The sequence below is a fragment of the Aotus nancymaae genome, unplaced genomic scaffold (assembly GCF_030222135.1).
Source record: "Aotus nancymaae isolate 86718 unplaced genomic scaffold, 86718_ANA_hifiasm-v0.15.2.pri h1tg000032l_0, whole genome shotgun sequence".
In the NCBI taxonomy this organism is placed as follows: domain Eukaryota; kingdom Metazoa; phylum Chordata; class Mammalia; order Primates; family Aotidae; genus Aotus; species Aotus nancymaae.
The window spans coordinates 10,564,527-10,590,305 of NW_026988445.1; the positions used below are offsets into that span (position 1 = coordinate 10,564,527).

General features: G+C 41.5%; 1 protein-coding gene across 5 annotated transcripts in view; it reads left to right on the forward strand.

Moving 5' to 3' along the window:
• Nucleotides 1-1,217: 1,217 nt before the first annotated feature.
• The window catches only part of MIA3 (MIA SH3 domain ER export factor 3), a 53,851-nt gene continuing 29,289 nt past the window's right edge, over nucleotides 1,218-25,779 (forward strand). For all 5 annotated transcript variants that reach the window (XM_012459719.3, XM_012459721.3, XM_012459720.3 and 2 more), the window contains exons 1-6: nucleotides 1,218-1,350; nucleotides 4,211-4,344; nucleotides 10,788-10,874; nucleotides 13,279-16,096; nucleotides 17,861-18,022; nucleotides 18,818-18,969. In XM_012459719.3, coding sequence (XP_012315142.2) covers nucleotides 1,218-1,350; nucleotides 4,211-4,344; nucleotides 10,788-10,874; nucleotides 13,279-16,096; nucleotides 17,861-18,022; nucleotides 18,818-18,969 — 3,486 coding nt within the window. The remainder of the gene's footprint in view (nucleotides 1,351-4,210; nucleotides 4,345-10,787; nucleotides 10,875-13,278; nucleotides 16,097-17,860; nucleotides 18,023-18,817; nucleotides 18,970-25,779) is intronic.

The window sequence follows — 25,779 nt, forward strand, 5'->3', positions numbered from 1 at the left end:
ACAGTAGGAAAGAAGAATGAACGGAACTACTACTTGGATGGAAAGTGCTTGTCCATGACCTTACCAAATGTATATTTTCTCTGGACAGCACTAGAATTACATTGGCCCAATGTCTCACGGCTCCTGCAGACAAAAATGTGTGAGCATCTGTTTATCGTTTTTTCCTTATTCAATATAATGGATTGCACAGACTAGCCACATTGTTTCTTCTTGCTTTTAAGTAATATGATTTGTTTGAGAAACTAGCTGCTGAGTTTGTTGTTCAAGGTTGATAAATAACCTTAGAGATTGCAACGAGAAGCTCCTGGTCACAGACAAATGCCAAGTTCTTCAATCAGGGCTGGAGCATTGTAGCTACTCTTCCCTGGGCTGACCCCACCCCCTTTTTAATTGCACATATAAATAATCCAGTTATAGAATGATTTAAACAAGATTTTCCTCCCCTACTCAGAAAGAAAGTACAAAAATTGCTTGTTGTTTGATGGAGGCTTTACAGAGTTGTGATTAAAAAGGAGCATACTACCTGCATTTGAATCTTAGCTCCATCACTCACTAGGTGTTGGAATGCCTTAAGGTAGTCCTCTCTGAAATGGGAATCAAAATAGTACCTACTACTGTAAGGTGCTATTGTTGTGAAGATTAAATTAATTTAATCTTAATTTATACGTATAAAGACCCTAGAATAACAACTGGGCATAAAGCACTCAATAAATGTTAGCTGCTATTAACTAATTTTCCCTGCTCTGACATTTATTGTTTGGTCGTTTTCATGTCAGTTGGTTTTCACAAAGTCGTGGACTTCTATAGACAAGGCCCTCTCCCACACCACCCTGGATGCTTTATCCAATGTCTAGCACACGGTTGGGGAGCGCAGCGTTGGGGGACCCAAGCGCGCAGAGAAGGGTGAACAACGAATTGAGTCACGCGGAGGGTCTGCGAGGGACTGGGGCAAAGGCAGGTGATTGGGTGTGGGAGAATAACCAGAGGAAAAGACTTCGAGGTGAGGACTAGGCTGCCAGTTCCCTTCCTGGAGGTCCCCCTCAATCCTCCTGGAGGTCCCCCGCATCCCTCTTAAAGCCCCTGCTGACGTGTCAGTTGGGAACTGCTCAGACCTTCCCGGGCGCCGCCCCTCGGCGGCGCCAGGCTTCCCACCCGCCCCCGGCGCTCCGCCCCCGGCCTCCTCCTCCGCGTCACCGGCTCCCCGAGGTGACCACAACATGGCTGCGGCGCCTGGGCTGCTCTTCTGGCTGCTCGTGCTCGGGCCGCCGTGGCGAGTGCCGGGCCAGCCGGACCCCAGCACTGGCCGGCGCTTCTCGGAGCACAAACTCTGCGCAGACGACGAATGCAGCAGTAAGTGAGCCTGCGAGGCGGCCGGCCCCGGGGTCTCTGCGGCGGCGCCGCCCGGGTTGTGCGGGGGCTGGAGCTCGGCAGCCCAGCGGGCCCGCTCGGGGGTCGCAGGCGGGACGGGCGGGACGCGGGGGTGGGCTGGCTCCGGGTCCCTGTGTCTGCTTTCTCCGGCTCTGCCGGCGCCCAGTCACTCGGGCCTGACCGTGGGGGCTGCACCTCCCACTTGTTGCCAGCGTTTTATTTTTCCTCTGCTGAGACGGGGGGTTGCTTGCAGTGGTCCCTGGTTTCCCCAGCGTCCCTTCCCCCCACCCCCATCCGCCTGGGCTCCGAGGGTAGATGTGGTTGCGCGTCGCGCGACTGGGCTCCCCACGCCGCAGCCAAACGCTTTCTTGCTCGCGCCGCGGGGACCTCGGCGGGTGCAGTACCCCGGCAGATGCGCTAAGGGCTCGGTGGGCGTTTTCCCAGTGGCAGGTTGATGGTGGGGCTTCTCTGGAAAGGCTCTCTGGGGCTGCCCCTTTGCCCTTTTGCTTCATTGGGATTTGGGCTCATACCGCCTTTTGAACAGGAATTGGGAGTTTAGGTTTGGGACGAGTCCGGAGTCCAAGCACTCGTCGTATTCCGAGGTCTCTACCTCGACTTTGATCAATCCTGTCATTTCTGTGCTTGGAAGCCTTTTTGCAGACTGCTAGGCAGGGCAGCAGGAAGGCCAAAAGCTTTCGCTCTGCAAAGAGGCCGAGGATCTGCACCGGCCACCTGGGACCGGCAGCCTCCTCTTCTGTGCGCAGGAAGCGGAATTGCCCTCCAGTCCTGGATTGGAGGTGGGCGGTGGGGAGATCTTCAGGCTCAGATGAAGGGTTATTACAGGAATGTTAATAAATACCCCAAGGGTCTCAAAAACCAAGGTTGGTTTAGACTTAGCCACTTGTGTGTTGAAACCTCTTCCCTATGTGTTCCCCTAACCAAGATCATTCTTAGAGCCTTTCAGCTGGTCTCAAACAACCTTGTAACTTACAGCCACTGCAGAAACGGTTTTTCATACATTGTTAAGCAATGCCTATAGAAAAGTATTCGTTTTAGAAAGGCCAAGAACCCTATAGTTTAGCTATTTATATTCAAATTTGTTTTCAAAACCAAATTTCATAATTTGAACTGTCTGTATCTCTACAACACTAATCAAGAAAAGAGATCTCTAATGAGAGTGAAGCCATTCCTAGAGGCAACCCTGTGGTTGATGTAAATAAGCTGTCAAAAGCGGAACAATTGCCATGATTTTTCCCTTTAGTTTTCTTGGAGCAAAACCGGGCTGTTATCCATTTGCTGTTGGCGATGGCAAGATAGTTGGTATTCTTTGCTTGCAAGCATGGCCCTGCCTGGGTTCATCAAAACAGGTTACCTGGAGAATCGTCACATCACTGATGCTTCTTCAGTACTGAGGCCTGATGTTAGAAGAGCTCACAGTTGTAACATAACTTGAGAAATGGCGTGTGTTCAAGCAGAGGAAACCAAATATAACAGGCATCAACAGGAGCAACGTCTAGATGGGTCTGTGTTGTATTGTATAAGGTGTTTTGTAATATGAGTGTGTACAGTGTCCTTGTGTGCTTTTCAAATAGCTGTTCCACTTTTATGTTGGCCTCTGATATGTTATTATAAATCCTCTATGATCTATTCTAAGAGAGAGCAAGAAGAACACTGCCATTTCCAATTTTGATCTTATTCCCAATCTTAAATTGTCCGTTGCTTAAACCTGGCCTCTCAATAATGTCTGAACTACAAAGTTGACATGTTGGAAAATAATCAGAGTCTAGCTTCAAAAAACAAATAACTCCCTCCAAATCTGTATGTTTGTAAAGCCATTTAAAGACACGTTTTAAATGTATTTTATTGCAAATTGGCTTTTGGAAAAAGTCTTATTTCCATTTTCCTTCATTGTCTCTGCTATTTAAATATATTTATTGTCCATTTCGTCTTATAGGGGAAACTGTTTATGTGGCCACAGAAAGAAAAGTACTGCTTTCTAAGTTTCTAGATCAAGCATGATTTAAGCGTGCATGGAATTACTGACCTATTCTCATAGTTTGCTCAGTCCTAGCCACGAGATGTCGACTTTTGATTTTGTTTATAGAAACATATACATAAGGGTATTTTTTCTTTGTTTTGAAACTTTCTTAATGTTAGATGCAGTCAACATTATTTACTTTCAGAAAATATTGCCTTGTGATGTAATCGAATCTATAGTAGGATGTGATAGATATCCTTTTCCATTAATCTATCCAGACACTGCACAGAGAGAACAACTTGGCTGCCAGTGAAATTGACAGTGTTTACTGCTACATAGTAGCGGTTACAGCCACTTGAAGGTATAGAGACGTTTAATGGTTAGTTCAAGTTAATTGGCCTCTTGGGAGTTCCTGGGTACTCTGGTTCCCTATTTCCTCTTCATGTAGCCATGCTTACTCTAGTCATCATCTGGGCTTGCACTTATCCATTTGTAAAACGAAGCTTTTTGTGAATATGAAACAAAAGATTGAGAAACTGGAAAGTTAGAGAGGGAATCAAGAGTTTCACTTGGGTAAGAAAAGCCATGTGTGGTAGTTGACACATCGCTTTTTGTTTCTCGGTATTATCCATAGAGAAAAATAGAGAAGGTTTTCCTTTCCTCTGTCTACTTGCAGAAGATATGATTTATAGCAGTAAAGCTCTAAGGATTTGAGATACTTTGAGCAAATAAAAGAAATTCCAGAGTACTGGAAAAACTTGGTTGTTATTTATATTGGGATTCTTACATTTCCTGATAAATCAATATGGACTGTGAACATTGAATCTTGATATCTGGCTATTTTTCCTCTCTCTTTTTACACAGTGTTAATGTACCGGGGTGAAGCTCTAGAAGATTTCACAGGCCCGGATTGTCGTTTTGTGAATTTTAAAAAAGGTGACCCTGTATATGTCTACTATAAACTGGCAAGAGGATCACCTGAAGTTTGGGCGGGAAGTGTAAGTAAAATTTTGACATACTTTTTTTACTTAATTTTTATTGGCTTGTTTAGCACTGTATATTTAAATGACTGTGTTTTTTTGGGACCTTTGAAGGAATTAACCTGTTCTCTCTGCCAGACTGTGAAAAAAGATGGCCCTGTGTCCCCAGTGGCCTTGGGTCTGCACATAGTAGGGGCTCAGCAGAGCCTTCTGAAATAGAACTGATTCTAGCAAGTTCCCCTCAGAGTCAACCTCTAGGATGCTGCGTACATATTAGAAGGTGAAATGGTAAGAGCCGAAAAAGTCTTTACTTCATTGCTTTAAAAAGGAAGGATTCATGGGAATTAGACTTACTCCTGTAAACTATGTGTGAGAGAGTGTTTAACATTTAAACTTTAAACATGTAAGTTTAAAGTTGATTTTGGCCAGGCGCAGTGGCTCATGCATGTAATCCCATCACTTTGGGAGGCCAAGGTGGGAGGATTACAAGGTCAGGAGATTGAGACTATTCTGGCCAACATGGTGAAACCCATCTCTACTAAAATACAAAAACTTAGCTGGGTGTGGTGGTATGTGCCTGTAGTCCCAGCTACCTGGGAGGCTGAGGTAGGAGAATCACTTGAACCTGGGAGGCGGAGGTTGCAGTGAGCCGAGATCGAGCCACTGCACTCCAGCCTAGTGACAGAGCAAGACTCCATCTCAAAAGGTTAAAAAAAAAAGTTGATTTTATGTGATTTCTTTGTTTATATTAATATTTATGAAACAGTGGCAGTCTTGGGAATAGTTCCCTAATCATCTGTGCTATTATTAGTCTATAAAAAATCAAAATGTGTGTTTCCTGTATGCTTTCTTGTGTGTTTTTTTGTTTGCAGCTTTGGGGTCATTCTTGTCCTGCTTTTCAGACACTGGGTCTGGAGGTTACCCCAGGGGCTCTGTTCCCAGCTGATTTTATGGGTGCCCTGATATCAGACATGGCAATCAATGACTGCATCACGCTTTGGTGTTTAAATGAGATTCACTGGGAGTGACCTCTGGTTGAGAGGCTTGTCTTATGAGTTATTATCCTTTTCTTTTTAGACAGTGTGATGTGTGGACTGTCTTTACTTCAAGTAGTAAGGGTCCTCGATGTCTTTAGGATAGTCCCAACTTAGAGAAATACCCATCCCAACTGTGAAAGTTGTCACTCTCAATAAAACACCAAACAAACAAACAAACAGAAAATAGGCTTGAGAAATCCCCTTGGGAAAACAGACTCATTTTGTTGGCATTTCAGGTTCCCAGGGAATAATCTTGGGAAACAACAACTGTTCAGGTTCATCCTATTTAGAGAGCATCCCAAGTGACTCACTCCATACCAAGACAAATCTATTCTCTTTCTTTCAAGCCTGCCTAAGGAGATTTGTTGGTAGTCTTTACTCTTCGAAATGTTTTTCCATGTATCTAGGCTGAGTTTTTCCTAGAACAGTTAAGTTTTTTTTTCCACTCCTCATCTTTGAGCATTTGGATGAATGAACTTGACTTAACGTTTTCCTCCCACCACAGTTTATCTTATGAACGTATTCAGCTCCGGATGTCCTGGCAGTCTTTCTGGGTCGCAGCTCTCATCCTGCCTTCTTAAGGAACACTGCCTTCAGCACTCAGCCAGAAGGGATCTTTGCTGCCTAATGATTGTTTGGGTGGCACTTTGTTTGCACTGTTCACATGGCATTTGCTTTACTGCTTTGTATGGCAGTTTGTGTACTGTCTTAGCTCACATAAAGTCAAGGACTCTTTAATGGATGGGCTCATGCCTTATCTGTCTTCCTTTTCAGTATTTCCTTATGGGACAATGACATTTATTTATATTTATCCTGATATTAACTTATCCAGAATTTGTTCTCTTAAGGCAATACTCTACTTACCCCCTCCCCCCACAAATGAAATCAACAGTACCTTGGCAGAAGAAAGATTACTTCTTGTCATGCGGGTCTACAATTCTGCAACTTTTTTTTTTTTTTTTTTGTCAAATGATAAGAAATGAGATGCCACCTGTGGTCTCAATTGACAAAGATTAAGGAAGGTAAATGTATAGTGTTTCCCTTTCTCCACATACCTCTGATTTGTTTCCTTTTTCCAGGTTCTCCCTTAATAAAATAGTCTCCCCTCTAATTTGATGAACCTTCTTAGGAAATTAAAAACTCTTTCTTCAGTTTCCGAAATGATTCTTGTTTCTGTTTCTTAGTTTTCATTCTGCAGTCTTTTTTGGTTTCTTAGCATTTTAGACTTGATCTGCCAATAACACAAAGTTTAATTGCCCTTATCTAATCTTCGTGGCAGTCTTTTACTACTAATACTGGCTTCCACATAGTTTTCGGATAGAACAAGAACACTCATCAATAGACGTGTTTTATGAATTAGTGATAAGATGGCCTTTTTTTCTTTTTGTGCATTTGATTTACATGCCAGCCTCCTCCCTTAATGATTGGGAGATTTACCTCTTCCTTTCAGACAGTGGCTAGTAAAAGACTGTGTGTTTCTCAAGAGGGCACGTTTTACATACCGTAGCTACTAGTGCTAAAAATGAATGGAATTATTTTCTATAGAGATTTTGGTTTGCATGAAACGAAAGCTTGTTGTGCAGATTAGTGTGTGTTACATTGTAATTTTATTTTGTCTCCAGACACCTGTAATGTCATTTTGGAAACTGACAGTATAACACATCATATCAGCAAATACGGCTGATCCTAGGGCAACGCAGGTTTGAACTCTGTGGGTCCACTTATATGCAGATTTCTTTCAATAAATGTATTATAAAATTTCATGGAGGTTTGTGATAATTTGAAAAAAACTCTCAGACTTCATAGCCTAGAAATATTGAAAGAATTAAGAAAAAGTTAGGTATGTTATTAATATATTAAATATATGTAGATCCTAGTGTATTCTTTACTACCATAAAACATACACAAATATATATAAAAAGTTAAAATTTATCTGTAATCCCAGCACTTTGGGAGGCCGAGGCGAGTGGATCACAAGGTCAAGAGATCGAGACCATCCTGGTCAACATGGTGAAACCCTGTCTCTACTAAAAATACAAAAAATTAGCTGGGCGTGGTGGCGCGTGCCTGTAATCCCAGCTACTCAGGAGGCTGAGGCAGGAGAATTGCCTGACCCCAGGAGGCGGAGGTAGCGGTGAGCCAGGATCGCGCCATTGCACTCCAGCCTGGGTAACAAGAGCAAAACTCCGTCTCAAAAAAAAAAAAAAAAGCTAAAATTTATCAAAACGTACACACACAAACTCAGATCTTACATGACACCTTTCACAGTCAAGAAAAATGTAAAATGTAAAGATAAAATATTAAATCGTAATTGCATAAATTAATTGTATACATACTGTACTATAATATTTCATAACCACCTACTCTTGCTATTCTGGTGAGCTCAAGTATTGTGAGTATCCACTTAAAATGCCATGTGACACTAATTATTTCCACGTGAGCAATTCATCTCTCCAATAAATTGTATAGTGCTTAAAAAGTGATCTCTTGTGGTTCTCGTGTACTTTTTGTGTTTAATGCAATACTGTAAACCTTGAATAACATTCTGAGACCCATACAAAGTGTCACTAGTGATGTTGGAAGTGCTCTCAAGTAGCAGAGAAAAGTAATGACATTACAAGAAAAAGTTGAATTGCTTGATATGTGCCGTAGACGGAGGTTTGCCGCTGTGGTTGCAAGATTAACAAATCTAGCATAAGGACCATTATAAAAAAAGAAAAGGAAATCCTTGAAGCTGTTATTGCAACTATGCTAGCTGTCATGAAGATCTTACACTTTTTGTTTTGCAAAATACCATTTTATGTACTATTAAAAATATAGCTTTTATGTGGTTATAGGCTTGCTGTTAGAAAGGCGTACCTATAGATTCTAATGCGATTTAAGTCAAAGCAAAGTCATTGTATAACAACTTAAAGCAAAAGGAAAGTAAAGGGTCTAACACTGGAGAATTTAGTGCCAGCAAAGGATGGTTTGATCATTTTAGAAAGTGGTTTGGCTTAAAGAAAGTCAAACCAACAGCAGAAGCAGCTTCTGCCAACCAGGAGGCAGTAGAATAGTTCCTAGACACCATTAAGAAAATCATTTAGGAGAGAGGCTATATGCCTGAACAGGTTTTTAATGTTGACAGAAGTGCCCTATTTTAGGGAAAAAAAAATGCCATAAAGGACACTTGTTAATAAGGAAAACAAGTGAGCACCAGGATTTAAAAGAGGAAGGGATAAGCCAACTCCATTGTTTTGTGCAAATGCAGTCGGGTTTATGATCAGGACTGCCTTCTGCCTTTATCTATAAATCTGCTAACCCCTGAGTCTTGAAGGGCAAGTTGAATACCAGCTGCCAGTCTTTTGAATATACAATAAGAAGGTCTGGACAATGAGAACCCTTTTTCTGGATTGATTCCATCAGTGCTTTGTCCCTGAAGTTAGGAAGTAACTTGCCAGTAAGGAACTGCTTTTTAAAGTTATTTTGATATCGGACAATGCCCCCAGCCATCCACAAACTTGTGAGTTCAATACCAAAGGAGTTGAAGTGGTCTACTTGCCCTAAACACAACATCTCTAATTCAGCCTCTAGATTAGGAGGTCATGAGGAACTTTAAGGCTCATTACACACCATACTTTGTGGAAAGGATTGTCAACGCTATGGAAGAGAATGCTAATAGAAAGAACATCATGAAATTCTGGTAGGATTATATCATTGAAGATGCCATCATTGTTATAGAAAAGACTGTGAACGCCATCAAGCCCTAAAAAATAAATTACTACTGGAGAAAACTGTATCCAGATGTTGTGCTTGATTTCACAGGATTTATGATACAATCAGTCAAGGAAATCATGAAACAGATTGTGGATATGGCAAAAAAGGTGAAGATGAAGGGTTTCAAGATATGGATCTTGGAGAAATTCAAGAGCTAATAGACACCACACCAGAGGAATTAACAGGAGACAACTTGATGCAAATGGGTGCTTCAAAACTAGTGCCAGACAGTGAGGAAGAAGACATAAAGGCCAGAAAACAAGTCAGTATCAGACAATCTGATAGAAGGGTTTCAGTCATTAAAGACTGCTATTAACTTCTGTTATAACATGGACCAATGTCTGATATGGGCACTGAAAATAAGGCAAACAGTAGAAGAAGAATTGGTACCATACAGAAACATTTTTAGAGAAATGAAAAAGCAAAAGAAGCTAGACAGAAATTACATTGTATTTCCATAAAGTTACATCAAGTGTGCGTGCCTCCTCTTCTACCTCCTCTGCCCCTGCTACTGCTGAAAACAGCAGGACCAACCCCCCTCTTCTTCCTCTGCTTCAGCCTACTCAGTATGAAGATGATGAGGATGATTATCCACTTCCACTTAATGATGAATAGTAAATATGTTTTATCTTTCTTTTGATTTTCTTAATACTTTGTTACCCAGGCTCGAGTGCAGTGGTGCCATCATGGCTCACTACAGCCTCACTGCAGCCTGAATCTCCTGGGCTCAAGTCATCCTCCCACCTCAGCCTCCCTAGTAGTTGGGACTACAGGTGCATGGCACTGTGCTCAGCTAGTTTTTTAAAAAAATTTTTTGTAGAGACAAGGTCTCACTATGTCACCAGGCTGGTCTCGAACTCCTGAACTTAAGTGATCTTCCTGCCTCTGCCCAGTGTGATTACAGGCATGATCCACGATGCCTGGCCTTAATGACCTTTTCTTTTCTCTAGCTTACTCTATTGTAAGAATAAAACATATACCTATAACATGTAAAATATGTATTAATTGACCGTTTATGTTATTGGTAAGGCTTCTGGTCAGTAGTAGGCTATTTGTAGTTAAGTTTTTGTGGAGTCAGAAGTTATATGCAGATTTTTGACTGTGCTCCTAACACTTGTATTGTTTAAGGGTCAGCTGTATTTGCCTTTTGTTGTAGTGGTCACGTATTTTAGAAACTTTGTATTCTTTTTGCTTATGACATGGCTGTTGTTTATTGTTTAAGAAATACTTATAAGTCCTGGGTTATGACCAATGCTATGAACTGTGCAGCTACATTTTTGCTAGAGGTTATTTGGAATTGTGTTTATAACCAGCTTTGCTATGCGTAATTTTAATCATGTAAAATATACAATAATATTCCCTTACATAGATTTTTTATCTACTTCTAAACACTAACTTTATATGTCCTGCATTTAGAATTAAGCTGAATGTAATAAAAAAAAATTCCACAGTTTTAGAAACGTTGGCTTAACAATTTTCTGTACTTAAATTTTCAGAGTAATAAGTAATAATCTTGGTGTAATTATAACAGCAACTATCTGCCTCTCTTAGTTATATCTACTTACCTATATATTTGTATGTTTTCTACACTACTAAGAAGTCTCTTGTTTATATTTCTCATACAGAATTTGATTGATATTTGTCCCTTTTGCCCATTCTTTTGTATAGGTTGGGCGCCTTTTTGGATATTTTCCAAAAGATTTAATCCAGGTAGTTCATGAATATACCAAAGAAGAGCTACAAGTTCCAACAGATGTAAGTTGTGGTTTCTGCCTTGTTCTCAGTTATAAGTTGGCTTATAAGTGACTACCTAGAAAGAAAGAAAGAAAAATTTCCAAAGAATTTAAATGAGATTTTATCATAATCTGATAGTTATCTAATACATTGAAATAGATGTTCTTATATAAGGCTGTGTACTCTTAATACGAGGCTTTCTTTGCTGCTTTATATGTGAAAAACTAAGAATTCAATAGTTTTATATTTACTTATTAATGTTAGAAGGCAAATAATTTCATTTTATGAGCGAAAGGAGAAGCTGTATCCCAATTTGAAAACTGTTTATTGGATAGCTGTTAGACATGTTAAGGATATAGAAATCAGGTTAAATTAATCAAACTCTAATTTTATACTGAGCCAGAAATGCAGACTTACAAAGGTTTTCTTATTATTGACTCTTTAGTGATTTAAGGAATTATAGCTATAGATTTAGAAAAGGGAACCTGAGAGTTTCAGGTAAGGTCCAGTCTCAAATCTGTAAGGCACACTACACATTCTATAAAGCATTTATCTATGATGCACAATGGTTTTGTACTAAAAGGATTTTGTTTTCTAGAATCCGCATTCCATCTGATTATTATTTTTTTGAGATGGAGTCTCACTCTGCTGCCCAGGCTGGAGTACAGTGGTGCAGTCTCAGCTCACTGCAGCCTCTGCCTCCAAGGTTCAAGTAATTCTCCTACCTCAGCCTCCGAGTAGCTGGGATTACAGGACTGCCACCACACCCGGCTAATTTTTTGTATTTTTAGTAGAGATGCGGTTTCACCATGTTGACCAGGCTGGTCTCGAACTCCTGACCTCAAGTGATCCACCTGCCTTGACCTCCCAAAGTGCTAGGATTACGGGTTGCATAATATATCTATAACACTGTGCCTGGCCCCATCTGATTATTTTCTGAGTTTTAGAATTTATAGTAATTGATGTCTGTCTTCATTCAGAAGTCTGAATAGCTCTTTGGGGTTACTGCAGAGCATGCAAGCTGCTGGGCTAGAGCAATTCTTAGATGAGATTGGCAGAATGAAGTCAAGAGCTATCACTATGCTTAAAATTTCTCGATGCCTTCAGGGGTTGTCAGTCCTATTGCCTGTTTGGCTTCACTCCTGATGAAGAGACTGCTCAGGATATGAGTGTGAGACAGCAATTCATTGGTCACAGAGACCTGACCTGTTTTGGATTCTGTATAGTAATTGCATTTCCCATTGCATGATTCCCTTGATATTAAAAACAATTGGCTCAGAAGTGGGCATGATGGAAAGAGGGAAATCATTCATCTCTAGTACACTGGACAGGTCTCCCCCAGAAGATTGTGAATGTTTAGTTAGGGGAAGAAAATTATCTTTGTTGGTTTTTTAACTTTTCCATGTTTTATGGCTCCTTATATGTCAATTTACTTACTGGTGGAGGAAAGGAAAAATATAAATTTACTGATAATCCTGAGAGCAGATCTTAGTGACTGCCCAGAACCCTTATTTGCAGTTAGGTACCTACCTTACTGAATCCTGTTTTCAAGTTCTTGTGGCAGTAACAAAATGGGGAGCCCCCTTTACACCATTATTCGTTCTCTTACATGTTTATGTCTCATGCACCTCTGTCTCAGTAAGTTCCTTCTGAAGCTGATTTATCTTTCTCAATCTATGATCCCCAGATCCCTGTAGACTAGGAGCCTACCAGCCAGATGATTCTGCCTGTTTCTGACTGGATGAGCAGAGAAGTATGGCGTGTGGGGCACAATGTAGAGAAGCTGATGGTCTTTTAGCTCCTTCTAGATGGGTTATTATGAGGTGAATTCCTAGAAAATCAGGCATAGATGTTGGGAGTTGGGGAACCCAATAAATGACACCTCACTTTTCCCCACCTGTGCTCAAAACAAATTGAGAGACCCAGAAGTTGGGCACATAGAAGATCAAAATGACCCCGTTATTTACTGATAAAGCTGTTTGGAGTATGCAGAAATAATGGGCTTTCTAACATTACAGTCTAAATTAAGATAGACTTACTCAGTCACAAACAGAGCTACCCAACTAGGGGTCTCCCCAAGGGGGACTGTCCCTGTAAAACCAACAGCATGGAGGAACAGAATGTGTGTTTTCTCTCCAGCAGATCCCAAACAGAAAACAGGAATGGGACTGAGCAAACTCACCAACCACATGAATCATTCCTCCCCCGGGGAAGAGAGAATGAAGGGAAGCCAGGAGTATTACTCAGATGGGAAAGTGGGTTCCAGCCTCCTGTCCACCCACTGCCCAAGAGCAGGTGCCCAGCATTGGCACAAAAGCTCCTTTAGAGCCAAACGTGAATTTGGGATTATCTCAGTCATTAACATGGATAAGAGTTTGCTTTTGTGACACTTGATTAGTGACACACTAATTTTTTTTTCTTGCAGGAGACGGATTTTGTTTGTTTTGATGGAGGAAGAGATGATTTTGATAATTATAATGTAGAAGAACTTTTAGGGTTCTTGGAACTGTACGATTCTGCAACTGGAAATTCTGAGAAAGCTGTAGAAAAAACTTCACAGGATGTGGAAAAAACCCCTGAATTATCTAAGGAAAGGGAACCTGAGCCTGAACCAGTAGAAGCCAACTCAGAGGAAAGTGATAGAGTATTCTCAGAAAAGGCAAAGGATCTTCAGGAACAGTTTACAGCTCAGAAGCACCACCCCCATACAAACAGCCAAGCAGATCATGCTCAGGGAGAGCAGCCTTCATTCGAAGCTTTTGAAGAAATGCTGCAAGATAAACTAAAAGTGCCAGAAAGTGAAAACAACAAAACCAGCAATAGTTCTCAGGTCTCAAATGAACAGGATAAGATTGATGCCTATAAACTTTTGAAAAAAGAAATGACTCTAGACTTGAAAACCAAATTTGGCTCAACAGCTGATGCACTTGTATCTGATGATGAGACAACCAGACTCGTTACTTCGTTAGAAGATGATTTTGATGAGGATTTGGATGCTGAGTATTATGCAGTTGGGAAGGAGGATGAGGAGAACCAAGAAGATTTTGATAAGCTGCCATTACTCACCTTTACAGATGGGGAAGATATCAAAACTCCAGCAAAGTCCGGAGTTGAGAAATATTCAACAGATAAAGAGCAGAATTCAAATGAAGAGGATAAGGTTGAGCTAACTGTGCGTCCTGGCATCAAAAATGATGATAAAAATATACTGACAACCTGGGGGGATACTATCTTTTCTATTGTCACAGGAGGTGAAGAAAAAACAGATACACTGGATTTAGAGAGCTCTAATTCAGAGGAAGAAAAAGATGATGATGCATTAGTCCCAGATAGCAAACAGGGGAAACCGCAGTCAGCAACACATTATAGTGACCCTGACAATGTAGATGACGGTCTTTTGATTGTAGACATCCCTAAAACGAAAAATGACAAAGGCCCAGAAGTAAACACAGAACTTCACATTAAAGGAAAAGGGTGGGAAGTTCAGGAATCCAAGAAGGGCCTGGTACAAGATGAGACAGAATTAGAGGATGAAAAGCAAGAAGGCATGACTGTGTACAGCTCTACTCACAGCAATAACTTCAACTCTATGCCAGCTGGTGAAAAAGGCAAAGACACATTAAAATCAGCCTTCAACGATAAAGAAAATGACCTAAAAGGAGCAGCTATTCATATCTCAAAAGGAATGCCCCACGAAGAAAAGCCTGGAGAGCAGATTTTGGAAGGTGGCTCAGAGAGTGAATCTGCACAGAAAGCTGCAGGGAATGAAATGAATGACAGAAAGATTCAACAGGAATCCTTGGGTACTGCACCAGTCACGGGAGATAACCACCCTAACGCATCCAGAGACGGTGTGGAGGGAGATGCTTCAGTAAACGGAGCCAAACCACACACGCTTCCGGTGGAGCATCAACGTGAGGAATTTAAAGAGGAACTAGTTCTTAACACTCAAAACCAACCTAGATTCTCCTCTCCAGATGAGATTGGTTTGCCCAGAGAACTGGAAGAAAAGGTTCCCATCCTGGGAAGAAATCTTTCTTGGCAACAAGAAAGAGATGTGGCTGCCACAGTCAATAAGCAAATAAGTGAGAAGATAAGGCTCTCTGAGGGCGAAGCCAGAGAGGACTCCTCGGATGAAGAAGTTTTTCATCACAAGGCAATGCAGGTCACACAGGAAGTAGGACAGACAGACCAATCTGACAGCACAGGAGAACCAGCTTTCCTTTCAGAAGCAGAAGAGGATGATTATCCCCCTGAAGAACTACTGGAGGATGAAAATGCTGTTAGTGCAAAACGGTCTAAAGAAGAAAACCCTGGAATTCAGGGCAGGCAGTTTGATGTTAATCTGCAAGTCCCTGAAAGAGCAGTTTTAGGGACCACTAATCCTGATCCAGAAATTGAAGAAAGCAAGCAAGAAACTAGTAAGATTTTGGATAGTGAAAAAAAACGTGAGACTGCAGCCAAAGGAGTCAACACAGGAATCAGGGAACCACATACAATGGTAGAAAAAGAGCGCTCTCCGGCAGATGAGAAAGCACACAGACCATCTGAAGGAAGTGACCTTTCGGACAGCATAAAAACTCAGACTCCAGAGTTAGGTGAAGTGTTTCAGAATAAAGATTCTGATTATATGAAGAACGACAACCCTGAGGAAAATCTGAAGACCTCAGGGCTTGCAGAGAAGCCTGAGGGAGAACTCTCAAAGGAGGACCATGAGAACACAGAGAAATACATGGGCACAGAAAGCCAGGGGTCTGCTTTTGCAGACCTTGAAGATGACTTGTTCCACTGGACTCCCCATACAACTGTAGAGCCAGAGTATAGTGACAAGAGGGAGGACTTGCCTATCATAAGCAGCTTCTTTAAAGAACAGCAGTCTTTGCAGCGGTTCCAGAAGTACTTTAATGTCCATGAGCTGGAATCCTTGCTACAAGAAATGTCATCAAAACTGAAGTCAGCACAGCAGGAGAGCCTGCCCTATAATGTGGAAAAGGTCCTAGATAAGGTCTTCCGTGCTTCTGAGTCACAAATTCTGAGCATAGCAGAAAAAATGCTTGATACTCGTGTGGCTGAAAATAGAGATCTGGGAATGAAGGAAAATAACATATTTGAAGAGGCTGCAGTGCTTGATGACATCCAAGACCTCATCTATTTTGTCAGGTACAAGCACTCCACAGCAGAGGAGACAGCCATACTGGTGATGGCACCACCTCTAGAGGAAGGCTTGGGTGGAGCAATGGAAGGTGAGATACCTATGGCCTTGTAGAATTGGGCTGGAGAAGCAGGTGGAGCAGGGTTCGCTGAGGTGCCTTGTGTCTTACTTGTAAAGCTCTGTTGAGTTTCCAGTGTGCCTAAAGGAGGGACGACACAGGGAGACCCACATATTCCTTCCTGCTTTCTTTTAGGCTGGAGCATGGAGGAGGATTTCTTGCTGTTTCCCTTGGAATAGTTGAGACTGGTTAGCATTTTCAAAAGGAAATTTTATAAAAAGCTAAAGAGAAAGATATAAACCAGAAAGTAATGTACAAAATACAGATGTCATGTAAAATTATGAAAGGATTTTATTGAACACAGTTTTTCAATCATAAGATAACTGCTCTCTAACCATGGATTGACTGATACAACTTTTAGATCAGTGCCTTGGCTGAATTCCTGTGTTCTCTCCGGTTTTATCTTTTGTGGATGGCTTGTTCTTCCTGTTTTTTGGAAGCACTTACTCCGGTTAAACCCTCCTGGACCCTAAGGTTCTTGCATGCAGATTAATCAAGGCTGGGACAGGGATGGGAAGCCTTCTAATGCAGCACTTGATGCATGGAAACCATTCAGATGAATTGACTCCGAGCCAATATCTTGACATGTTCCGATTTCTAGTTCCTTGTTTTATTCTCTGCATCCACGTTTTTTTCTTTCATTTCTTTCCCTTTTCCTGGCCACCCTCCCTTCCTTCCTCTTTCTCTTTCTTTTTTTTTCTTCAGACAGGATATCACTCTGTCACCCAGGCTGGAGTGCAGTGGCATGATCATAGCTCATTGCAGCTTCCAACTCCTAGGCTCAAGTGAACCTCCCACCTCAGCCTCCTAAGCGGCTAGGACTACAGGCGTGCATCACTGTACCCAGCTAATTTTTTATTTATTGTAGAGACAGGGTCTCGATATGTTGCCCAGGCCAATCTTGCCCTTTTGGCCTCAAGTGACCCTCCTACTTTGGCCTCTCAGAGTACTGAGATTACGGGTGTGAGCTACCGCACCTGGTGTATCCAGGCTTTTCAGACAGATGTATCTGAATCAAGAGTACCAGGGGGACAGAAAGCCAAAGGCAAATGTATTTCCCCAGAGTGCTAATTTTTCCTGAGAGTTGGGGGAGGAGAACTCTTTTTGCATTTAATTAAAACATGTATTTTGGATGAGAATGCAAAATTTGGGTGAATTTTCAGGGTAAAATAGGAGGCCACAAAGAAATTCACCTTTGCTGTGGATCACATTGGACTGTCCCCTGAGCCTCTTAGGGAAGGAGATGGGTTCACTTTCTTTGACTCTTAGAGGTACTTTGAAAGTATTCGAAAGACATTTCAGCAAGCTGCCCTGCTGTGGAATGTCCCTGTCTGTACTAGTTCTGTGAGAAAAAGCATGGTTGTGTATGCAAGAGTTCATGTTACTTCTCTGCAGAAGAGATGTTTCACATTTCTGCTCTTAAGTAGAATTCTCTTTTGCACATTTATTTGTGTGGGCATAGGTTACTTTGCCAAGGAAAGATGTTACTGAAGTCCCTACCATAAATATATTTATTTATGAAATACTCCTCTGTAGATTTTATTATGTAGATTAGTCATCCTTTAAATGGAATAAAAGAAACTGAAACTCTTATTTCCCTGCCCAGTTGTGATCCATGGGATGCCTGTGCATGGAGGGCAATGTTGAGGTGCCCTGGAGCTGGTATGGTCAGTGGGATTAGCCAAACACATAGTGTCATCAAGCTGTGCTAGCCCAATGCATTCTTCTCACCTGTAGAGATGCAACCACTGCATGAAGATAATGTGTCACAAGAGAACACAGCAGAACTGAATGTGCAGGTTCCTGAAGAGCCCACCCACTTGGACCAAGCTGTGATGAGGGACACTCATGCCTCAGAAGTGTCACCGAAGCCAAACACTGAGAAAGACTTGGACCCAGGTAAAGCTTGCTAATTTTCTTCTACGAAGTGGAGACATCATAAAGAAGGCCTTCTAGGAGATTCATCGTCAGAGGTAGTAGCTAGAGACATGTTAAACTCAAAGGAAAAGCGGATCCCAGAGCTAACTGAGAGAAAAGCAGGCGTTAAGACAGATGGAGATCAAAAATAGGAAAGACACCAGAAACTATAACTAACCTACAAACCAGTGTTTGGCTGTCACTATCTTGTGTAAATTATTTCAATCTAAAATATTATTCTTCAAAGGCCTTATGCTCTAAAACAGTAGTTTTCAACCAGACCAACAGCATCAGAAACTCTCGGGGTGGGACCAGCAGTCTGTGTTTGACAAAATACTGATTGAGTATCCCTCCAGGAAAGACTGACCTGATGCAAATTAGCAGTGGTTGGAGAACTACTGCTCTAAAACTCACAAAATCTGTTTTCCTTCTTCTTTACCCCATCTCTTTCCAAATAGAGTACAGTGCAATGCAGTTCTATTTTCTGATTTGCTATCTGGACATGGTAAATAAAACTTCTTAAAATACAGTGAAGGGGTCCAGGTATGTTTATACCGTAAGCTTATAGGAGACAGTACGGACATTGAAGTGTGTAATAGTCCAGGGCAGACTGACATGAAGAGTATTTCACCATAGTGCACGGGAAACATCAGGTGAGAGAGGGGAAAGTTTACTTTCCAGGCACAGTGCCTAACATTTAGTGGATACTCAATAAGTATTTTTTTAAAACAAGAAACAATTCTTATTCTAAAGCACAAAATGTCTTTTTCCTCCCAGTTCTAGGGCCAATTACAACAGAAGACCCTCCTATGGATGGTGTTGAAGCAAACAAGCAGCTAGAGATGGTTGCCGAAGAGCCAGCAAGTGTCACACCTTTGGAAAACGCAATCCTTCTAATCTGTTCATTCACGTTTTATTTAACTAAGTTGGTAAGTTTGACACATAGGGCTTTTTTTATGGCTAAAATGTTGATTATTACAGTTTCTAAGTTGGTTTTGAGCATGGGGTGAATGACTTAAAACGTGTTTATGAAGATGACTCCTGATCATGTGAAGAGAGATCCTGAAATGAGCCACCGGTGTGTGGCTTTAATGGGCTCTTAGTTCAGCACATGAGGAGGCTTTACTGCATGCCGGAGCTGGGCACAGGCACTTCTGTCAAATGTGGTTCTTGTCATCAGGATCCTTTTCAGTCTAGCCAGGAGAGAAAGATACTCACTTGAAATGTACTATGATAATGAGCAGGAAGAGGAGTATTTACCTGATGGTAGCACAATCTGTGCCATAGATTGGTTCACTGTGGTGGGAGAGTGATACGAAAGGCCAGAAGTTTGCTGAGAGATGCTTTAAGCACAGTCGAAAGACAGATGGGAGCTTGACTTGGAGTTGTCGAATAGAAGGGCTGAGGAGGGGTAATGGGCAGGGGGACGGGCAGCATGCAGTCAGGCAGAAGAAATAACACATTCAGAGAAGTGGAGGCATGAAGGAAAGGTTATTTGGGGAAGCCAGGGAAGCGTGAGTAGTTGGTGTTTTCTTTCTTTTTTTCCTTTTTTTTTTTTGAGACAGGGTTTTGTTCTGTCATCCAGGTTGGAGTGCAGTGGCGTGATCTCAGCTCACTGCAACCTCTGCCTCCTGGGCTCAAGTGATCCTCCTGCCTCAGTCCCCTTAGTGGCTGGGATCACAAGTGTGCACCACCACACCTGGCTTTTTTTTTTTTTTTTTTTTTTGTATTTTTAGTAGAGGTGGGGTTCCGTGATGTTGCCCAGGCCGGTCTCGAAGTCCTTAGCCCATGGGAGCCATCCACCATGGTCTCCCAGATTGCTGGGATTACAGGCATGAGCCACCGTTCTTGACCAGTTGGTGCTGTTAAAGTGTGGAGTTAAGATTAGCTGGGCATGGTGGTGTGCACAGCTACTTGGGAGGCTGAGGCAGGGGAATTGCTTGAGCCCAGGAGGGAGACGTTGCAGTTAGCAGAGATTGTGCCACCACACTCCAGCCTGGACAACAGAGCAAGACCCTGTCTCAGAAAAAATACAAATTAAAAGTATGGAGCTAAGAGGGGGAAGGTCTGTTGGAGGGACGCAGGAGAAGTCAGAAAATTGTGTGCCATGGTGAGTGGTCAGATCATTGTTGGCAGAGATCCTTGGAAGACTTTAAGCAGGAAAGGGGTTGTCGGGTCTGTTTCTTAGAAAGAGTCACTTATGGCAGAATATTTATTCAAATCTTTCTAAGAGAGCCATGCTTGAAATGAGACATTTAATGTCTAGAAGCTTATCTAGGCTTTTTAGGACGTAGCTCCCCCTTGTGGTACTCGCTGAAATTAGACTTTTTTTTCTTGGTGAATTAGAGGAATAAGCAAGCTCTCGAAGTTGGAGGCCAGGTTGCCCTTAGAGCTACAGAGAAAGTATGCTCCTGACCAAAGCAGTTTCTTCTAGGTCCTGTTATTTCAAGACTCAAATAGGAAAGAGGATTTTTGTTGTTTTTCTGTTAAAATACATGGGTTTCAAGCCAGGATGATTTCCTTTCAAATCCTAAAGCCATTACTTAGAGGTTTAGGGCAAATTACTAAACTTTGAACCTCAACTTTCTCATCTGAAAAATGTAGATAATACCTACTCCAATTGTTGGTAAGAATTAAATGATTTAATAATGTAAAATGTCTGATATAGCATCTGGCATTTTATAAGATCTCATACCTCACCTAATTCTCATTTGGATGGTCAGAGGGCATATAAAGACATTGAATGCCTGGGGATTTCAGGAGAAAGACCACCAGAATGGAAAACAAGTAGGAAAACCAAACCGTTTTTCAGTATTCTCCATGGTCATGGTGGTGAAGATGTGTATTATCTGTGCAATTGGGATAATGAAATTTTCAGTGATTAAGACCGTCTCAGAATTCAGAATTTGGTTTTCAGAATGAAATTATCACTTGAAAAGTTTAATAGCCCTAGTTGTGGAAGGAATTTTTTATTCATTGTATTTCTACATAGCCACAGAGCCCTCTTCTAGGCCTGGGTTGGGGGGATAGGAGTGGTGTGGGATATGATCGTGATTAGGCGCTTAGAAGGAAAGACAGACATGAATGGCAAGATAGAAGGGCGCAGAGTTATAAGATGCTGACTTGAGAGGGATTGTCAAAAGAGCATTTTGATGGCTAAATATGTACCAGAAATTGCTAGGCATAAAAGATTCTAAGAGATATAAAGTGTAATTCTGACTTTTGAAAGGCTTAAAAAAAGGTTTACCAAATATATGTGAAAATTGGAGAAAATGGAAGATATATAAAGCAGTTTATGTGAAGTATCAAGTAGTTTATATATATAATTATTTGACAGGGTTGGGGAGTCCTGGGGTGCTGACTTTATTGAGAAAACTACACCAGAGGTCAGACTCATAGATCAATAGTTGATTAATAGTTAGTGGAATTTTAGGGTTGGAAGAGACCTTAGAAGCCTACTAGTCTAACTTCTCAGTAATTGTAGCAATTCCTTTTTTTTTTTTTCTACGATGGGGTCTCACTCAGTTGCCTAGGCTGAAGTGCAGTGGTATGATCATGACTCATTGCATCCTCCACCTCCCTGAGCACAGGTGATCCTTCTACCTCAGCCTCCTGAGTAGCTGGGACTGTAGATGTGTGCTACCACTCATAGCTAATTTTTAATGTTTTTTTTTCCAGACAGGGTTTCGCCATGTTTCTCAGTCTGGTCTCAAAATCCTGGGCTCAAATAATTTGCCCGCCTCAGCCTCCCAAAGTGTTGGGATTATAGACGTGAGCCACCATGCCTGGCCAGTTATTCTTATTGATGATCGATTTCTCCCATTTTTGAATGGATGCCTGTTCAGCTTGTTCCTGGGCCCATTTGACACCCCTAGTGGTCATTGCTACTTTCCGTGCTTTCTATTAATAGTATGACAAGATGTTCCAAGCACATCTTGTACATTTCCTGCCCAAATCTTGAAGGAACTATTTCTCCAAAGAATTTTGGGTCCTTTTAATGAGAGACACTATTTAGAGATTACATCCTAGGTACTAAGATAGCTTATTGCTTATGAGTTAGCCATGACTTCTAGGACTTTTCAGAGGACAAAGCTAGGAAGTATGTAATGTTTTTTTATGTGAATATTCATCATAATGTCGTACGGATAATTCCAGTAGAAAGTAAGGATGCTAGACAAACTTTTCTCACTTCATTGATCTTAAATTTGTGTCTTGTTTCTTCAGTGTTGGAAATCTCAGTTTCACAGCAACATAGTATTTTTATTTCACAGTTTTCTACAACAGTATTAAAAATACAAATACTAACACTGCCACCGATAGTATGTTACTGAAAATATCTTAATGTTTTGCAGTCTTTTTGTCTTTAAGCTAAATCCCACTAGGCTGTGTTTGAACTAATTCCTTTCTGTGTTCCTTCCACCAAGTCAATACATGGGAGAATTTATTTTTTGTTTCAATTTTTAGGGAGTGCCCTTTAAGATTTTTTTGTTTTACAATTATCTAACACAGGAGTGTCCAATCTTTTGGCTTCCCTGGTCCACATTAGAAGAAGAAGAATTGCCTTGAGCCACACATAAAATACACTAGCTGATGGGCTAAACAAAAAAGCAAAAAAAAAAAAAAAAAACTCATAATGTTTTAAAAAGGTTTGCGAATTTGCCTTAGGCTGCATTCAAAGCTGTCCTGGGCTGCGTGTGGCCTGTGGGCTGTGGATTGGACAAGCTCGATCTAACATATGTACAAGATCCAAAGTCAATTTGTAAAACAAGATCTGTTCAGAGAACTCTAGCTTTTGTTTCAGTTCCATCCACCCTGTCGTTATCCTCCTCTATAAGAAACTTTATTTCGTTATTTCTCCTACTATTAAGAAATAAGCAAATGATTTGCACATCCATTCATGATGGCTTTATAGGGTCAGCTTTACCCTCCCAACTGAAACAATTAAAAAAAACCAGACAAAATAAATGAAACAATATTTTTGAAGACATCGAACATCAGGCAACAAAGGACAGTAAGTCTTGAAAGATAAGGAACATACGCCATGAGCTCTCCAGTTGTCCCAGATTACTCCATTAAGAGAGTTCCCAGGCCATGGCACAGAAAGAGAGAACCCAAGTGGAGCCCAGTGGACACCCTGAGTTAAGGAGATGGTACTGGGAGTCCAAAGAGACCCAGGTAGCTAGAGTTCACAGGGCGGAGTAGCAAGAAGAGAGAGCTATGCAGAGAGAGAACTCTGGGAGTCTGTGAAGGGTCCCCTGTGAGTATTCAGCAGAATACTGATTGGCACATGAGTGTAACAGAACTACTCACAGTCAACAGAAATCATCTAAGGGATCAGAGGGAATGGTTTTTGACACATAGCTAGTAGTAGTTCCTGGAAAACCTAATAATTGTGGAGAGATCCAGAGTACTCAGAAGGGTCTTGCCTCTGACTAAATGCTACTAATGTCTTGCTTGACAAATCTTAAGACTGAAAACCAAACTGTTTCCAAGTAATTGAATTGCATCCTAGTGCAAAGCTCAAGGATATGTGTTCGTTAGCATGACATCCATTGAAAGATTATGAGGCATGCAAAGAAGCAAGAAAATATAAACCGGGATGAGGAGAAAAATCAACCCATCAAAGCCAACCAAGAACTGCCAGAGATGTTAGATTTAGGCAAGGGTATTAAATCAGTGACTATTCCTGTACTTCAGATGTTTAAAAAGTAAGGAGAGACAGCCGGACACGGTGGCTCACACCTGTAATCCCAGCACTTTGGGAGGCCGAGGAGGGCAGATCATGAGGTCAGGAGTTCAAGACCAGCCTGGCCAACATGGTGAAACCTTGTCTCTACTAAAAATACAAAAATTAGCTGAGTGTGGTGGTGGGCACCTGTAATCCCAGCCACATGGGAGGCTGAGGCAGGAAAATAGCTGGAACCCAGGAGGCTGAGGTTACAGTGAGCTGAGATCACACCATTGCACTCCAGCCTGGGTGACAGAGACTCTATCTCAAAAAATAAATAAATAAATAAATAAATAAATAAGGAGAGACGTGAAAGATTTGTTTTTTTAAAAAGACCCAAATCAGATTCCTGGAGATGAAAACTACACAATGCCTGAGATGATAAATGCACTGGAAGAGATTCATGCCAGAGTAGCCATTGTAGATGAAAAGATGAGTGAACTCCAAGATACAGCAAAAGAAACTATCCTCAATGAAACAAAACAGGTAAAAGACCCCAAGAAAAATGAACACAGCATCAGTGAGCTATGGGACGCTGTCAGGCAGCCTAATAGATGTGTAACTGGAATCTCTGTAGAAGAGGGGAAGAAAGGTGTTTGGAAAAATATTTGAAGAAATAATGGCTGAAATTTTTCCAAAATTTGTGAACTGTAAAGCGAGAGATCCAAGAAGCTAAGTGAAACCCACAACTCAAGAAGCGTGAAGAACGCCGCTCCAAGGTCTATCACAATCAAATTGCTCAAAACAGGTGATAAAGCGCAATCTTAAAAGCAACCAGGGCCAGGCACAGCGGCTCACACCTGTAATTCTAGCACTTTGGGAGGCCGAGGAGGGCGAATCACGAGGTCAGAAGTTCGAGGTCAGCCTTGCTGACACAGTGAAACCCTATCTCTACAAAAAATACAAAAATTAGCCAGATGTGGTGGCATGTGCCTGTAGTCCCAGCTACTCGGGAGGCTGAGGTGGGAGAATCACTTGAACCTGAGATGCGGAGGTTGCAGTGAGCCAAGACCGCGCCACTGCACTCCAGTCTGCAGAGTGAAACTCCGTCTCAAAAAAAAAAAAAAAAAAAGACGTTTTACATAGAGAGAGAGGAAGCACGACACAAATGACATTAGACTTCAGCCATAAGGCATGAGGGCATACAATGGAGTAATAGCTTTTATATACTTGAAGAGCAATATTGTTAACCTGCAACATCAAACTCAGCAAATATCTTTCAAAACCAAAGATGAAATGAAGACCTTTTTCGACACCGACATACAAGAGCTGAAAGAATTCACCAATACGTTTGCACCATAAGAAATGTTAAAGGAAGTCCTTTAGGCATATGGAAAATGACAACAGATGGAAATAGTGGAACTACACAAAGGAGTGAAGAATGGCAGGTGATAGAACACTCCACACAAGAAAAGCATTTACCAAAATAAACTATATTCTCAGCCATGAAACAAGTCTTAATGAATATAAAATGATTCAAGTAGTATAAAGTGTGTTCTCTTCACAGTATAATTAGGTTAGAAATCAATAATGGAAAGATCTGGAAAATCCCCAAATATTTGGAAACTAGATGACACACTTCTTTCTGAACATCTTATGAGTTTAAAAGGAAAAGGAGAAATTATTATTTTGAGATGAATGAAAATGAAAACAGGTGAGGTACAGTGGCTCATGCCTGTCATCTTAGCACTTTGGAAGGCTGAGGCAGGAGGATCCCTTGGACCCAGAACTTTGAGACTAGCCTGAACAACATATTGAAAGCCTATTTCTACAACACACACACACACGCGTGCACACACACACACACACACACACACAGTTGGGCATGGTGGCATGTGCCTGTAGTCCCAGCTACTCAGGAGGCTGAAGTGGGAGTATTGCTTGAGCCTAGAAAGTTGAGGCTGCAGTGAGCAGAGATTGCACCACTGCACTCCAGCCTGGGTGACAGAACGAGACTTTGTCTCCAGAAAAGAAAAAAAAGTAAAGAAAATGAAAACAAATATGTCAAATA